Source organism: Ornithodoros turicata, chromosome 3, assembly GCF_037126465.1.
Source record: "Ornithodoros turicata isolate Travis chromosome 3, ASM3712646v1, whole genome shotgun sequence".
In the NCBI taxonomy this organism is placed as follows: Eukaryota; Metazoa; Arthropoda; class Arachnida; order Ixodida; family Argasidae; genus Ornithodoros; species Ornithodoros turicata.
In genome coordinates this window covers 82361669-82380292 of record NC_088203.1, presented here as the reverse complement: position 1 = coordinate 82380292, position 18624 = coordinate 82361669, and the positions used below count along the sequence as shown (strand labels likewise).

Genomic DNA, 18624 nt, shown 5'->3' with positions numbered 1-18624 from the left:
CCCATGCGTAGGCGTGGTTTGCGACGTTCAGACCCCTCCCGAAATCGTACCTTTGGTAGCGCATCTGGAAGAGAGAAACGAGGAGTAAACCCTTATCTCCTATGCAAATTTCCTCCTGAACCCCTCCAGAAATATTTTTTTCTAGCTACGCTACTGCCGTGCCCGGCTTGGATACCTTCGCAGAAAAAGCGCTACATATTGTGCGTCATAGCAGTATTCAAGCGAAAGTTGAAAAGCTTTTAATGCGGCAAACGAATCAGTTGTTCAATAAATATATTAGGCACAGAGCTTACCAATCTGTACCGAGCGAAATATTGAAGGCTGTAAGGATTCAATAGTTATTTGTATTTTACTTTATGTCACATTTATATCTTATTTGCTTGAATATTTTTTTTCTTCATTTCAGTACTTTTATTAATATTTTTAGTTAGGTTACCTTTTTCTCCTCTGTCGCATTCAGTATTTAATTAATATTGTGCATATGTGCTAAGAAAATACAGTATCTAGGTCACTCCTAGTCTTCCCTCCTGGTTTTCGGGCCATATGACCATTCGGGCCATATGAATATTTTGGCCTTCTGGACACCTTACCCTGCCCTTCGCATTTGACCCAAATGCTCAAAAGGCCCAACATTTTTTCGGGTCTTATGAACATTTGGGCGTTCTGATCACTTGAGCCTTATGCACACTTGGGCCATATGAGATGATACCAAATACAGCTCAGGGGAAACGATGCTGGGAAACGAAGCACCCTTCACAGACGTAACAGAGCAGTTTGCTCATGTCATCAAGGCATACCTGCAGCGCATGTCCCACTTGCTGGGCCGTGCTAACTAATAAGTTAGTTGTCCAAAGGAAAGAAGAAAAAAAACTAAACGGAACAGGCTGAGCATTTGTTTTTCGTTGTACTTGGTGTATGGCACGGCATCTTTCGGTGTGAATGTTTAAATCCTACCTTCAATCGTAAACGAAGCAATTGTTCACTCGCATTCGGAGATACCCCTCCCTTTTCGGACGAAACATGCGTTTGGACGGTACGGTTATTTGGACGGGTTGGTCAAGTTTTCCCCCCTCTGGTTCAGTTCGTCCAATGCCCACTATGTCCAATTTTTTTCGGACGTGCTGAGTACTTGGACGTTGTGAATACTTGGACGAAATAAACATTTGGACGAATCGGGGTGCTACCCCAAGTGAAGGCGTTCTTGACCAGGCGTCGCATTCATGACGCAACATTTCCTGTTGTGATTCGCCGAAGTACGATGTCCGTGTGTATTTTGTGCTTAAACGAGGTTGCAGCGTAGACAACCCCGGAGGTGAGCCACTATTGACGAGAACTCGCGATAACTAATTCTCGTCTGGGGCTTAACGGGTCTTCCGATTGATAGATGTTGTCTGACTCCATTGTCTGATGCATCAACTGCCTAATAATATATGATTGTTTCTGCGAGACAATATATGTACCATGATGCAAAACGCGCTGTTGCTACACGCCAGGAAATGTGCAGAATCTCCTCTCCGAAGTTGGCTTGTCTCCTGTGTCTGATAAGACGAGTACAAACTGCTTTATTATGCTTGGATCTCAAGTACGCCCATGTAAGTTGGTCCGAATTGCAACGGCAGACGTCATGAGATTCCTGCACAACGTCAGCTGTATTGCTTCCGTATCGGTACAAGCAGGGATGCTAATCTGGCTTCGGACACCCGGATGTAGAGGAAAACTTAATACGGGGTCTGTTGCCAACTGGTGTGTGTTTATAATATCTGTAAGTTATTTTGGAGCCACAAACTGTAGAGCTGCAGTTACATCTTCAAGTATAGCAACAGCTGTGGGAATGAAGTGGGAGGTAAAGACATATTGAGTTTGGCACTTGGCTGGCAGAATACCGTTTGCTGACCGGTTAGATGAACTGACTCATCATCGCTTCGAATAGAGGTGGTAGCTCTAGTTTGCTACTGGGCCTCCGAGCCAGTACAACATCCCCACTAAATGAAATAAAAATTGACTCCAAGCAGTAGCAGCAAATGCATGTTGTGATGATGATTGATTACATTTGCCAAAATTGACTCGAAATTTAAGGCGTAAGTTTTGGAGTGACTTCATTCAATTCAGTTCTTGTATAGTGCACACGGCACATTCGACCCTGTACGACAAGGAACTTTTATTGGAATTCCTTGATTTCTTCATTCAAGTGCCCGTATGCCATGCAGAGAACGCTGCTCCCGACAACTCGTGTCGTCTGCTTACAAAGGAGAAATCATTTTTCCTGCCTCGTTAGCAGAAGTCGCGTACCAGACAGAACGGTTGCAGCTCTTTGTCGGTTCCCGCCGAAAAGCGGCCATTTGCAAGCTCATGTTCCTAATACACCCCGCAGCTGATAGCACCTAAGCGCGAGGTACTTTATCTTTCCGTGCGGCTGAATTTGATTTCCATAAATTGTCGCACCTGAACATCAGAATCTATCACACGCTGCAGCACCTGTGATATCCGGCACGAGGCGTCAAGAAGAGACCTCTGAAAGTGCACGTGCTTCGAGCTTCGTTTCTATAAATGGAATAGTCGAAACATTTTAATGAGAAATTATGGGAAAGCAAAGCTAGTCATTAGAGGCGCGGGTGTTCTTCAACCGGTTACATGTGCGTGGAGGTATGGGCATTCTCTGGTGCGGGTGCGTCTCCGCGATTGACTGAGTTGTCGACTGGGCAGGCAACTAGAAGAACACAAGAAGGGTTGGATAGACAACATATTTATCTGAACAGTGAGTATCAGTGGATCATAAGCAGTCTAGGAAAGCGATACGGTAAAGAAAGCTGTCGAATCAAAGCCCCGCAACGCGATGTCAGCCACTTGAAAGAAATAGCGCAATTTGTTTCGTTTTCGGCACCGTTATGGTTACACAATGGAAATCGATGTTCTGAGGCTGGAACACAGAAGAAAGGACAACACACAAAGCCTCAGCTCAAGCTCAAGCTTAGCTCAATCGGTAGAGCCCTGGACCGGAAATCCCGAAGATGTGAGTTCGAGTCCTGCAAGCTGGCTAACCTTTGCAGTGACTTCCTTCGTTCATTTTCCGTTATCGTTAACACCTTTTCCATCTACTATAAAGCTCGCTAGTAGTACGAAGGCTCTGTTCATCCACGAAGAATGGAGAGGGCGAGTGAAAAAGAAGTGGTGTTTGGTATGCGATGAAGAACTCGGCGTCTCCTACCAGAGCACTGTGAAAAAAAGAAGAAGAGTTGCACGTTGTGGTGCAAACCACGACCTACTACATCATATTCATAGCGAACATGTCATAAGGACCCCTTCCCAGCGCCGCATTTGGAGACTAGCGGTGGCGCTACTCATCGGCCCGGTTATTCCTTCCTCAATTTCTACAGTACTTTGTACTTTAGCTTACCTTAGGATTTTAGTACAAGCGGTGGATATCCCACGGGAGATGCTTCTTTCTAAAGTTGATTATCATCATCATTCTAGGCGTTTTCATAGGAGGTGTTGCTGTCGTCTGCTACGGTAATCGTACGTCCCCTTTTGCGCGTTCAAATTTCCATTGCCCAATCAGGATGTACATCTCGCGAGCCGATGAGTGGCGGAACATGCGGACGGGCTCCTCATAGGAGTTGCAGATTATGACATTGTCGCTATAATCTAATAGGTCGTGGTACAAACCCAAGTTATACGGTGTACGAACGTTATCTACGGTACGGTAGGCGGTTTGTTGAAACTTCAACGTGCATGAAGGAGCCCTGAGGCACTGTGGCATCGCTCATGATCATAGTCGTCTCACGACGTAACGCCACCAATTAATTGAGGCCCAATAAGGCGCCGAACTCTTTTCCGGCATCTCTATCGGCTCAGTTATTCTGCTTTTTCAGCTGCTGCCACCAGATTGCGTTCTGTCAGATGCGCATGCAGACGATCGCGGTTTTTTATAGCTAACTTTTAAGTCTTTCCGGAATGCAACTCCAGTGTACGGATGAAATCGTTGTTTCACGATCGAGCGCGTGCCTTGGAAACAGAAGAGCACAACCCCGCCAGTCGGAGATGTATAAACTAATTTCTCGCCGTGACCTTGAGCAGTTGGGCCATGTTTTATTAATAAAATGCGTCCGCCTTCCCTTTTTAATGGTGGCCTTGGCCGGACGCATATTAATGCGCGCTATTACTTTCGGATTAAAACTCGTCACGGTCTCTGGCTGGTATCCAGCTGCTCTCGGTTACTATTATCTGCCCCCTCAATATATAGTATATCATGCTCGGAAAGGGTATTCCGCCTTCGCGGAATGCAATCACACCATTTCGTGCTTTGTACGGGAGCTGTTAATTGCGCAAGCGCATTCAGATTTATTGTCTCCTGTTTTCCCGCAGGGGATTGACTCATGCAAACGTTAGACCTATTATGCATTGGTTTCTACTTGTACAACGTCGTCTCTAAAGTACATGCGTAATAGAAGATTTTGTACGAACATCATAACATCTTCCTGATCTTTTTATGTGGCTGACATTTAAAGAATTAATGTAACGGATTGGTGTAGAGTTAAATAACCAAATGTGATTTTAATGGAATTACCACTTATTATAACTAAGCTAATAAAGTTAAATAAGTCAGTAAGGCCCGGTTTTACCAACGCCAATTAACATTTGAACCGAGATCAACGGTCCCTTAACTTGAATTTAACGCTTGACTCTGCTCCACCAAAGGAAGTCATTGTCACTGAAACATTCATCACGTCACCAACTAACGTTTGCAAAAAAGGAATTGAGCGTTAACTTCAAGTTTTAGCAACGCTTCAACTCGGTACAACGTTAACCAGCGTTGGTGAATCCGGGCCGAAGTCACCAAAGTATTCTACGAGGTCTTTTCCAGCGGAGAGGGCCACCCTAATTTCTTGACCGAATACTGATAATTAATAATTAAACGAAATTAAGTCATTAAACATAATAAACGACTCCAATAATTAAACGAAGGAAAAGAAAAACGCGATAGAATGATTTGCGATTATTTGTACGAACTATTTTTCTTTTCGGTGACACTTTTTTAAATTACCGATTGGAAATTCTCGGCGTACCGTTGTCATGCCATCATCATCCTGCGCTGTAGTGTTTCTAAGTCCTAATGTGGAGCCAACCGATAGGCAGGGCGCGCACTTTTTGTAATAATAATAATAATTATAATAATAAAAAAAAAGAAGTGTCCACAAAAGTTAATCTTCCTGCTTTCGCATATAACGAACTCGAGTCCTCATCCACGCTCGTTTCTGCCGCACACTTGACGTCTCGCGCGCTGACCCGGAAGTAACTCAGCTTTTTCCCTCCGACTCCTCCGATATTCTCGTCTTAAGTCGATCACCTTTTGCAACGACAAAAAACTGTTCACGCATGTGCGTCTAATCCAACGCGTAAAACAAGAACAAAAAGAACAGAAGGAAAGAAAACGGAAAATAATTTCGAGCACCGAGAAAGAAGAACGCTGACATCGGCAACGTCCACTCTTAGCGCACCTTATCGATGCTCGGCGTCACGGCGTAACGAATGCTTTGTTCTGCGTTTCCTTTTCTTTTTCTTTCTTTTTTTTTTTTCTCAGACCGCAAAACTTTGTGCTCGTTCGTTTTCACGGGAAATCTTTTCCGGGTATGAAGAGGGGTTGGGCAAAAACGGTCCTGCCACCGCAAAAGGTGAAGCAGAAGAAGAACAACAAAAGCTTCTACCTCCGATTCATTAGCGATCCTCGTCTATTTGCCTTTGAGGATGCATGTAGGTGGAACAGTTTATGTTTCGGATGTCGTTGTTCTGTCGTTTTTTGTGTCGGGGCATGCCTTGTCGTTTTGGGTGAACGTCCGTGTTTGTTTTGTAGTTGTCACGCTCAGGTCTGCGACCGACGAGAATTCGGAAGGGCAGCCAAGTGCATTAACTACGAGAATGTAAAAAAAAAAAAAGTAAATCAGAAAGGGAGCGTCGCCTAAAAGTTGACGAGTCGAAAGAAATTGTACAGCGGTTTTGGAAACGTGACGAATTGGCCATGTCACACGCTTCGGTCTCTTTCTCGTTTCTTGATATCCGTTTCCTTTACGTTACAGATGTTATTTGCAACATGATTATTTTCGAAATAAACGCTATACTAAGGGCGAAGCGTTTTTTTTTTCCTTTTGTTTTTCTGTCAAAAGATGTTTCAAAGCGGCGCATGGTCCTAAAACCTTACTTCGTTGATGCTTTACGAGGCAGAGTCCCTCGAGTTCCGTGAGGAATTCTTCTACGAGAAGAAACTGTAAATGGCGAAAAATTGCGCTTTCATGAAATGCACTCCGCTCCCTATTTCGTGCAGCATTCACTCAAAATTGTGACTAAGCGGTATTGCCCTGTCAACTCCAGGTCAGACAACTGCGATTAGCTCTTCCTGAGCCATCAATTCCTGTTCGATTCGTTCCTGCAACCATTCTGCGATCTACCAACCAGCCCAAACTATATGTCATGGAAGGCAGGGGAGGGAACCTCTAGGAGGAATTGCTAATTCAAGGAGTGGTAGCCGCTACATTTGACAAAAAAAAAAAAAAGAAAGAAAAAAGAAAAGGAAGAAGAAAGAAAAAGAAAACCAGGACCTGCAAGGAATATGATATAATGGTTGCCGAGTTTTTGCCCTCAGGACACATTGTCTGTGCGTCGATGATTAGATGATGTGCTAAAGATGTTCATAACGAACCCTCACCAGCTCGCCTGCTTTCTCGCCGCTCTTTACGCTAAAGATGTATTCCCAGCTAGTATGCGTTTCATGTTTTTGTCACATGAAGTCGATACGCGCTTTTTTTACGAGAAGCTCCTCCTCCTCCTTTTCGTGTAAAGACTGCGAAATCGTGCGCCATGTTTCCCCCACATACTTGTGCCATGCACGCGAGAAGCTTGTCCCCAAAGGCATTCGACGTGTACCACGAAATATAACTGGCTCCAAGAGCCTAGGATTGCATCGTTAATTGAATTCTCCATTTAACAAATTGTATGCCAGTGATTCCCTAAACAATTTTTCCTCACAATTCAATTCAATTAAAATAGTCACTTTAACTCGCACAGTGCGTTTCGTCTTTTATGCAAAAGATGACTCTCAAGTCGGGCACGTCGAAAGTTCATTTGGTCACAACTTTCATCGAGCGTTCTACGATTTCAGAGTGCGTCTTGAAATCTATCTTGTCTGCATTACTCTTCTTTCACTTTCGTGTATGTGTGTGTATGTGTGTCTTTGTAGCCGTCTTTGAGGTCCTTCGCTTGAAACATGTCTGTCTGCTTTTGTCCCATGTGTAGAGTCCGAGCTCGAAATCTGCCCGGCCAGGGAGAGGGGATACTAACGGCAGGGTTAGTATGGACGACATCAGCAAAGTAAGGATCTCTTCTACGTTCAACGCTCTCATTCAGCAACAAACACTAATGGGTTTGCTGTTCTGAAAGGCGGTAGTTGCTGTCGGGGTATTCGCTACTAACCTATTACAAAAAGTGTCGCCTGTACTTGTCATTGTGTTGTGTCTTATGCTTTAATCGCGCAGGAAAGGGAAACGACGATAGTTAGGTATATAGTTTCGCTTTTTTGCGGGTGGGAGATGTTGCAATATCGAAATATGTGCTCGATAAAAGCAAGAGTCGTATTTTCGAAGCTGATGTATACCTTCCGCATGAAGTCGTGCACCTTTCCTAAAGCCACCGAGTAGATTTGATTTCGATTTTAGAGTCCTGTAGTAAAATCTTGAAAAGCAGCAGCAATAGAAACCCTGAAGGAAGCACTTCTTTTTTCTTCCAGCGTATTCATGCATGCGACGCTCATTTTACATTTTATCTCCCCGTTAACCAAACTACACCTCCAGTTTCTTAACCATACCTAAGGCCAAATTCAATGAAATTCCTACTTCCTTTTGACTTACTTGAGCGATACAGGTCTCATGAATAGCCTGTGAACTCAAGTCGTGCCATCTCATTCTTCAGTGTCCCATCCTCACCCCTCACCCACAACGCATTAACCTCATCTTTTTTTTTTTTTTTCAAAGTAATATTTTTCTTGAATCCGTCTCATCCTTCTTTCACCGTTTGTTAGTTTATCCTTTATTTCAGAATTCTTTTCTTTTTATTTATTTTATTCTTCTTTTATTTATTTTTCATTTTCTTTGCGGAATAGAAAGCCGACGTCCCGTTTGGCTGACGTTTCCTTCCATTTTTTTCCCTTTGTTCTAATAAATATATCCCCCGCTAATTCCTCTGGACAATAAAGTTTAGGTGAGATTTTATGATTAATTGTCAACCGTTGCGGTTCATCTCACATCAGATTATTCTTTTCTTTTTTTCGTTGACTTTAGTAGATGAGCCACACAAGATTGTGTACTCATCTTCCTAAACTTTCCCTAACCGTGTAGCCCGCTTGTTAACCGTATTTTGCCTACTGCTATTTCTGAGTCAACAACTGAGACAACACATGGTTCTTGTACCCCTAAATTATGGGTTTCTTGTGACTAACCACAATGATAAAATCCAATTTTTGAATATGCCAAGTTCCATTTGGAGTCAAGAGGAGCGGTGTCTCGCGAAATTTCGCTAAGCAGGCTGACGCATGCATGAGTGGTTCGGACCGTGCTTGAAGTAGGAAATTGGGTTACGTGCTTAGAATTCATTGTCTAGAAAGACAAGAGTGAAAACACACGACAGCACGACACGGTCCCAGCTGGATCTTTTCCTGTTCCGCATGACCCATCTTCGGTATACGAGTGATATCCAAATTTGAGCAGGTGCGCGAATGGGAAGTAGTTGAAGAAATTAATTAATTAATCAATGAAAAACTACCCAACTTTCGTGTGCGACGGAAGAGTTTACCTTCGCAAGCATTGAAGGCGCTGAGAATATTATAGAAGGCCATACCAAACAAGAGAAAAGTCAAAATTTTAACATCGGTTTTCCCGCACGGGTTAATGTTTTGGCCTCTGTACCAAAAATATGTTTCCATATACATGAATTGCAGAGGCTGAACGAATAATTCGGACAAACGCAATATTTAATTCAATTCAATTTTTATTTTCATGGTGCCCATGAACAACCGCAGTCTGAGTTATGGTGCACTGCGCTAGTAGTATACAACCAAGAAAAACATAACCAAGCACCCCACAAAGCATGACTATGATAATGTTGTAATCCTAAGGGCAGAACTTCGTGAGTCGCAAAAATGTCGATATCATGTTGTCGATGAACGTCATTAAAGTCAGTCATAACACGTGTTAAGAACTCTGATCGCGAAGCCTGATTAAGCTGTACGTGCTGCAATATGTGACTCCCTCATACCATATAGCATTTTTCGATATTTTTACTTCTTCCAAATTAGGCCCCTTACAGGAAACACGCTAATACGCGGTGACGCATTCATCGCTTTCGGCGTGATTTCCTCTTAGCACCTCACGAAATAAGAACAAGATAATGCGGCGCGTGCTTACGCGGTGAGCCGGCCTCGAAGAACCACACCTTCGACATGCTCCCTGGCTAAGCAAACACCGTCGTCATAATAATCCCTGCCGCTACTTTACAAAAAAGCTCCCGTTTTTTTCTTCTTCTTCTTCCGTACAAGTAAGAAACTAATGAAGAAAAAAAAAATACAGCGGATCGCAACCGATCCCGACCTTATGCGGAGAGCATATCCCGTTTCGCTCGAGCTAAAATTAAAGGTAGACAAAATGGCGAAAATTTACTGGCTCCCGAAGAATTAAGATCGACGTGCTTTTTCTCCAACCAGCCCCACTGAAGCGCAGCATCTTGGCAGGGCAGAGACAACCTCTTTTTCTTCTTCTTCTTCTTTTGTGCCTTCTTGTTCTTCGCGCCCCTCTATCAAAGCTCCAGCGGGCTGGGGAGTTATTTCTGTAGATACTTTTAACGCCTTTCTTTCTTTCTTCTTCTTCTTTTTTTTTTTTTTTCGCGCCCGCAGTTGGCGGCTTACGCGTTATTTTGTCACTTTCACAGCAATCAGTTGCTTCAATGCCAAGTGACTCGTGCGCGAACAAAATAAAGAAAATGAAAATAAAAATGGGTATTTTTAGGAGGGGTTTCTCTTATTGTTATAATTATTGCTACCGTGTTGTTAGCATTGCTGACTCACTCGCCGGAGTGCTTAACGTGTTGAATGAGTTTTACTGCGTCATAACGAAGGTCTGAGGGATTCGAAATTAGTTCGGCACCGTTCTGTTTTTAAATCTATTTTGATGGAAAAAAAAAAAGGGGGCGAAGTTAAGCTTCGCAAGAGCTGGGGTGCGTGGGCGTCACCGAGCGCGTGACAGTTCGACTGACTTCGAAGGGTGTTCACTTGATTGCTAACAAATCTGTAGTGCGTGCGGCTTTGTCGTTTTCCGTTCAGATATTTTCGTTTATGTCACTGGGGGAACCGAGACGTGTGACTTCGCTTGCTCTCTGTTCGCTGCTTGGGGACGTGTACTTAAGCAACGTCATTATACGAAAGTAGGGTTAAGGAGGTCGAAGACCAGTGCCAGTCACATTTTATCATTCTTAGCCAACGACAATTCAGCAGCCATTCAGCCTTTATCATACTATCTCTATCGAGAGATAATGGCGACGGTTGCTCCTAAAACCGTAGTCGTGTAGAGAAGAATTCTATGCTTGAAGCTAAATTGATTCACTGCTGCTTTGGCTGCACAGAGTAGCTCTCTCGTAGGAGCACATTATGCAACTATGTATAGCGCTAAGATTATGTGCTTTTGTGAGTTGTTGCTTGACCTTGTGTATTGTGCGGTACTTTCGAGTAGGCCACTTTTGCATCATCGGCTAACTATATATGTACTTACGTATGTGTGACGTCGAGGGGGGTGGGGGCGAGCTGAGCTGGGGGTCTCTTACATATCATTTCTCTTTTCTCCGTTCTGATACACGCCTTCCTCTCTTGATGTTTCAGCTTTACGAACTAAGCGAAGATCCAAAGAGAAAAGAATTCCTGGACGACTTATTTGCGTTCATGCAGAAAAGGGGTAAGTTGACAGATTCTCCTTACCTTATTTTTGTTTCTTACTTCTTCCACGACTGTCAAATTCTGTTCAAGAATATTCCACCCTATATCGCTCCCCGCAACATCAAACGCAGTCGGTGAACGTGGTTCACCAGGTTGTGTTCTTAGCATCAGTTCCTCAGTAGCCTTCTGTGCTTATACTGTGCCCAAGAATAATATAGTGGTGAGCGCCGATAACATTGAGTGAGTAACGTGATCCGCGCGGATATGGAGCACATTCGCGATCATTACGTTTAGGAGAGAATCTACATGACGAAAATGTTACGTCACAGACGTTTTTATTTTTTTTACTTTTGAACATATCAGCTGTTTAGAAACGTTATGTCATTCATGGTTTTCCAGCAGTTATCTGTACAGTAACGTAACGAATGATTCACTGCATATTCAACTGTGGCTCCATCTGGGGGACGTCTCCAAAGACACTAATGCTCGTCCGCGGTAGTGACGCGGATATCCGTTCGCTCCGTACAAGCGCTGAGTTGTGCTCCTATTTTATCCGCATGGATTTTAGAACGTCCCAATCCGCCGTCCGCAAGATGTCGCGCAGATCCGCACCCGCACACGTCTATACCCATGAGGATTTCGAAATAGAAAAGGGCGAAATGTCACCCTCTTTCGTTTGGCATTCGGATAGAGCAGCGTCGCAATGTGGACCGATGACGGCTACACGACTGCATGGCGACAACGAAGAAATCAACGCTCGTTTTCATGCACAACCACAAGCAAGCGTCACTTACGGTTGTCGCTAAAGGCTCTCGTCGCTGCGTTATTTCTGCCTTATTGTTCATAGTTTCCTATAGCTTCGGTATCCGCACTAATTTTTGACGCGCTCTAAGCACAGAAAAGCGTCGCCCCTGTTACAATTGCTTCCTCGCAATCACTCGTGACCGAGTTGAGCGGAACGTAGAGCCGAGATGTTACAGATCTGTGTCTATTCCCACACGGAGAACTACTCTGAAATCAGCGAGGACAACCTGGTGCATTGACACCAAGTTTCTTCTGCGGGACAAAAGTAGACAGTGCTGACAAAAGCGCTGATGCTTTTCTCTTCCTCCACGCCGTGATTAGTCCCGAAACGAGATACGACACGGTTGACCAAGCTGACCGAAAAAAGAAAAAAAAAAAATAAAGAGAGAGAAAGAAAAGCCAGCTGATAATGGTTCGATGCGATGACCCAGCGTGGCTTGGATAAATTCCTACTCCGCGCTTTTTAACGAGCAAGCCTCCAACAAAAGGACCGCCTTTATATTACTTGACAATCGGAAGATGCAGATAATGAATCTCTTTTTGTGTATCATTGAGGAAGCGCTTATTTTTGCAACGTATACATGACTTGTGCGGCTATATAGTAGTTATATTTATAGCGAAGGCTATATACTGATAAGTTTTGGGGGGTTCGTTATAAGGCATTGTTTTTCCGGTTCATTGAATTGTGGTCGAACTATAGGTCCGTTGTTATGCTAATAGGGCATATTTCGGAGGAGTGCGATCTTGCCCCCTCGATTTTGTGTGCCTGAGAAAGGATGGGTCGTTATTAAAGATCGAGTGACCTCACGAGTACTTTATGGGCACCTGATGTGTTTTCAATTATCTCGCGCATTCACTCATGGCGAGTACAATTGAACCACAGGAAGGCTTTGCTTTGTCTTTGCGTGGCATTACCAATGCGGCTGTCTGGTTCTGAAAGTAAGTGAAACGTTACAAGCATCTGACAAAAGATAAGTAAATAGAAAAGCAAACGATTTGTGACGAGTAATCAGGATATTTGTACTACCATTTTCTAGATAACAGAATAGGGAAAGGGGGTCTGCATTATATCACAATTTTGATTATGATGCTAATGAGAGTGAAAGAAGACAGTAGACAACAGAGATAAACAGTAGCGACCCAAGCAGCACAATGTACTGAAAGTCAAGTGCAATAGGGGTGGCCGGTATGTGTCTTATCAATGTTCTTTAGTTTCAGAATTCTGTTCAAGGCCTTCCACCTATGCGTCCACCCCTATTGCACTCGACTTTCAGTACATTGTGCTGCTTGGGGAGGGAAAGAGACAGTGGAAAAAGAAAAAAAAAAGAAAGAAAGAAAAGAAACGAAGCCACGTGAACATTTCGCGGACTTTGAGTCGTACTGGTTTTTGAACATAATTATGCCACGACCCAAACCAGATCCTTCTTGCTCACGTGATATTAATACGAAGTTCATTAACATACGTATCATCGGGGTGCACGCCTTTCATGATTCAAAGCGGTAGTTGTCAAAGTGGATTCTGTGGTCTCGGGACTCCGTCTGCACTTGCGTCCGGAGTTTGTTGCATGTAGTGACAGCTTTATGTCGAGGTTTATAATAGGATCAAGAAAGATTCGAAGGCACCTCAACGGCTACCGGGGGAGCCGCTGTTGGGGTTGAATTCCACTGTACCCACTGTGTCTTCGGTTCATTGCAATAGATGACGGGTGATAAATTAAAAGTCGTTTAACTTCTTATCTATATCGCAGCGATACAAGCCCATTGAAAGCCCTCCGCTCATCGACAGTTCGGTGCAAAATTATTGCGCCTAGAAAAGTTTTCCGTGTGCACAAAACAGTATAAATCTCGATGCCCACTCGGCTGTGGTGATGCAAGATTCGCGAATCGTAACGAACTCGAAATGGAGGAAATAAATCTACGAAACTCGAGCGGGCTTTCATTACCCAGCGATGCATCGTGATTAGCTAATTGCTTTTCGTGACTCGTACGGAAATCTCCACCGACCCGTTTCCGATTTGAATGGGCGAAACGAGATACCGACCGAACAACCGCAAGAAAGCAAGCGCAGAATTTCTTGTATTATTCAGCAGACGAGGGCCCTGGTGAGGGATTAGGAAGCGTTGTTTTCTCCCTCTCACACGCAGCGCCATGTGTGGCACAGTACGGAATGTGCACGGCGTAAGGTGTAGCCGTAGGGTTCCGCGTTTTCGATTTTAATCGAAAAACACCGAAAAACATACGCCGGGTAAATTTTTCCTCATTCGGTTTTATTCGAAAAACACCGAATACAGAGGGGCATTCCACGATCCCAGGAACGATGACAGAGATAAATTGCTGCACATGCCTAGTATGCTGTTGATGCAGATCAAAAAACCGTACAGAAATACGATTGTTTCGGAAAATGTCCGTTTACTGTTTTGTTAGCCCTAAAACGTCACCTCAGGGAACAAGGCCATGTTTAATGAGCGTCGTGCGGAAATTATTTTTGTGATTTCTATTCGCCGATAACTGTCGGGTAAATCGTGTACACGCCGAAAAAAAAACATAGAAAAACGCCGATTTCGTGAAAATCAATAAACACCGAAGAAACATACGCCGAATCCGCGCAAAATTAAAAACCGAAAAAAGGGTATTTATTGGAAGGTTCAGAATCGATCCATGGCGATAGCTAGGGTGGCGATCGGAAATCACGGTTGCAAAACAGGGAGGGGAACAAACGCTGGACGTACTATGTGGGGGAAAGAGAGAAAGAAAAGTTGCGCTGCTTGTTTACGCTCCATTTGCGTGCGCGTCGCTGTTTCTCGGGTGGAGCGGGTCTTGTTTCTGCAACCGCAAACCACAGCGAAACCGAAACTGAAACCCCTGCGAGTAAGTGCCAGCTAACCACAGTCAATGCTGGTTGGATTGCTGGTTGAGCCAACTGATGATGACGATGGCTGCTGGATGATGGCCTCTTTTTTTTTACAACGAACTTGGGCGGCAGCACCCTGGTCCGGCGATTTCGATGCCAGTCCCGATGACAATGATGCGATGTCGATCACGATAGGATATCAATGCCGACCGAGGGAGAGCGCCAAGTCTCACTAGCGGGAGCTCAACAGTACTATGTTCACGGAACCCCTTGGTTCTGCAGAACCCAGTATACCTAACATATCAGGACCAATACCAACGTACTGTACGCCTGCCAAGCGGCTCCGATATCCCTCGAGTTGCTGAGGGTGATGAGATGCTGAGGGTGATTAAACCAACATGGGCGATAGGAACAACACTGGTAAATGGTCGCCACAGTTCACGGTCGGTGTGATTCTTAATCACGTGCTTCTACATTGAGTGGAGCTTCTACATTTTCAACATGCTATGTTTTTGATCTCATCAGCATCCCTGTGCGTCCTCAAGAGGGTTCCCCACAAGTGCGCAAGTTTTCTGCATGACAAGTGTGCTGTGGCGATAAGTATCACTCGAAGCCCGCTGACCAGTCGATAGACGTGTTGTGCTGCCGATATCACACTGTCCACTTAGGCCGGCGATTATTCACGCTCACTTCTACACGAGTGGCTGAAAGGAAAATGCATCTTACGTTTGAGTTTGAGTTTGATTATAGAAAACAAAACCCCGGAAGATATTGAATTCGTTACTGACGAATTCTGCTACTCCCACAACGGAAATGAAATGAATGAAAGGAGAAAGAAAACTGACGCCATTCAAGGTGCGACAAAATAATAGCACAGTGGCGAGCATTTGCACGTGATGTCGCGGGCTTCCCGGCAGACTTTCCATGCGGATGTCGGCGCAGTTCACCTTGAAGTCGGCCCATGACGCATACGAGCCCACTTATCTGTCACTCCCTGCATATGTCCTCTCTCCATACGTCCACGTCCTCACACCGCAAAGGGGCATAGCTGCGTCGCGGTGCAGTCGCCAAATAAAATATTCCCTTAGGACTGATGTACGATTGCGCAATCACGGTTTGAGAATATGGAACATGGACCGGGACTTCGAACGGGATCTCCAAGGTAGCAGTAAGGGCTCTGCGACAAGTCCGTGGTGGAACCCATGCAAGTCTGCTCACAGAAAAGCCCCCCCCCCCCCCTCTGAATCTATCGGGACACGAACCTGGATCTTCTGTGTGATCGATCTTGCCGCGGATTCTTTATATATTTTTTTCACCTGCCCTCTCATTGTGGTCGATAAACTTCAGAATAAGTTCTTACATGAACAAATCAAAATAGTGCAAGCTAGCTGGTGTACTGTACAAAGCGCATGGGAACACAGTTGAGTTCGAATAACATAAATACAAAACGCCTCACATTATGTGCAGTAATACATTCTAAAGTCTCGTTTCCAACTTGACGTAAGAACACTGACGTGGGTCGATGTTTGGATTTTTCTTTCCATTTTTTTTTCTTCGCAAAAACAACAACAATAGAGTCAACTTTCCCTGATGCAAATGACCTGCCGCGGAGCATGATTGAGAGTATGGCTTCGACCGTCCGGTGTCTGTTTTATAATACGCTATCATAGGAATGCGAAGGCGGTTACGAGATTAAGTCTGTCTCTTATTCTCGAGCGCAGTGCGCATGCTCATGAAAATGTATTGAGGCGACGCCTAACGGCGGGGGGCTCAACTGTGTTGTTTATGGTGCTCACCTGTCATGCAGTCAGCGAGGGAGTCTGGGGTGGTGGTGCGTTAGAACGAGTCATGACAAAAAGAAAGTTAAGGTTTCGCTTATCATATTCATAAAGTCCCTGTGTGGATAGCCTTGTAGTCTCTGTATGGAGAAAAGACGCGATATATGTGTTGGCATCGCGAGGGTAACGTCTTCGGTCGTTTCCCGTAAGGAGAAGTCGAGGAGATGTGCAGGAGCTCTTTTGCTGCAGTTCTCCAACGTAGTGCAGAACACAGCTACTTAACACAGAATTTAACCACTTAGTTATACAGTATTTGAAATTCGGAGTTCTGTGCAGACTGTAGTGTTCGCATCGAAGGGGGCAATTGTCATTTATACAGCTTCGTAGGGGGAATATAAAGATTGCCTTTTTCCGATACGATACAGCCGACGGCTGACAGGTGCCACACGCGAAAGCCTGAGCGTAGGTCCAACCCACGTCAGGCGGCAGTAGGTTAATACCGGATTATGGGTTGCGTCTTCGCTTCGTATACGGTTTATGTATAATTTGCTTCGTCCCATACACCGGGGGTAAACATTGTCAGTGCCACTGGAATGCGAAAATAGACCTTCCAACTTCATCTTTAAGTTAGCGCGTTCAGCGACGCGTGAAACAAACCTGGAAGCCGAAAGGATGTCATTGTAATAATAATTGAGTGAACTGGACAACCAAAATTCTAATTCTTTCGTCCATTCATATGTTTACTGATACAGCAATCCATTCATTCATTCATTCGTTCGTTTCTTTCTCTCAGCTTGGCTTTGGCACTTGTCAACAAGTAAGGTGGATTGATGTTGCGAGACCAGCACGGGTGTACGGTATTGTTCTCGAATGATGATGATAGTGAGTGAATTCGTTTCTTTTTCTGGCGTACAGGCGACTAATGCCACAGTGCGCCATCACAGTATAACTCTAAAGCTCGACGTCGGTCTTCTTAGAGAGGACACTGTGCTCCTCGATGTCCAGGATCACGACGCCTTAAATTTGTGTAATTGGGACACGATTCAGCGGCACTTCGGAAGTTTGGTTCGCTACCGTGGTAATCGGTAGTATGGAGAAACATTGCGATCAGCGTTATGCACTTGAACCACTCCGCTTGCTGAAAATAACGTGTGTTGCTGTTCTAATTGTCGAAATGTATGAGTAAGTATTTGGGTCAACCGATTTACCTAGGCGGATTCATAGGTCAGTTCAAGACGACGACGATGACGACGTAGAAAAAAAAAACACAGAACAAAAAAGAAAAGAAAAACAACAACGACGGAGATATAAGTCGCGACAGCGAACGTATATACGTGCAGTTGGTCTCTCTTGTCTATAACGAGGAGGGACAGGAATTTCATTGTTGGGCGTCCAGTCGATCCTAGACGACCAGAAATATTGACGAAGCTGTGGCCTATAGCTTCCATCAAAAATAAATAAATACAAGTAAATCAAACAGGAACGGGCTCAGTCGTGTCAGAGCCGTAGTATTTTACATGAAAACATCACGATCTCCGATTCTTTTATTTTATTTTATTTATGCTTGTTACGCTACATCGCCTTGCGGCATAGAGTAGCGGGGGTACAAAAACGAAAAATGAACATGAACATAACATTACAGCAATCACAGCAATATCACACGCGTCAAAGCTGAAAAAAACAAACTAAAACTGATACACTTCACTGCCGAGTACAGTTTCCGTTAACCCAATCAGTACTCTTTGCATTATTAAAAGAAAAATATGTCCCTTGTATGACTATGAAAGAGGAGAGAAGTTTAGTCTATGAACTTTCCAGTACACTGTAATTCCAGTTTTCCATTATAGTTTTCGGAAAAAATGAATGGGGCCTAAAAACGTGTGTTTTGCAATGATAGGGCCTCAACTTCCTGTGGTGGTCTAATCTTGGTGAGATAAACGTAGGAGGGCTCAGATACAAATCATTTGAAATACCAGTCTTGTCATTTACGATATCACCCAAAAAACTTAAGTCGCAGTTGCCTTCTTCTCAACAGTAAGGTATCCCACCCCAACTTTGCCTTTAATTCAGTCACGCTATTTCGGGCACCCATACAGTTAAATACCATTTGCTCAGCTCTGGCTCCTCCACGGTGCCGAGCTCCTCCTAGGTCACTTTCACACTCGCACAAGTCGAAATTGCTCAGCTGGTAGAGGGTAAGGGCTCGCTGTGCGCGCCGGCTGTCAAAA

The 18624-nt window shown here is 44.3% G+C and overlaps 1 protein-coding gene across 5 annotated transcripts in view; it reads left to right on the top strand.

Moving 5' to 3' along the window:
• LOC135388696 (AT-rich interactive domain-containing protein 3C-like) overlaps positions 1–18624 on the top strand; it is a 153490-nt gene that overhangs the window by 89885 nt on the left and 44981 nt on the right. For 4 of the 5 annotated variants that reach the window (XM_064618415.1, XM_064618417.1, XM_064618418.1 and 1 more), the window contains 2 exons: positions 7285–7359; positions 10910–10982. In XM_064618415.1, the coding sequence (XP_064474485.1) occupies positions 7285–7359; positions 10910–10982 (148 nt within the window). The remainder of the gene's footprint in view (positions 1–7284; positions 7360–10909; positions 10983–18624) is intronic. The other variant, XM_064618416.1, reaches the window with a different exon arrangement.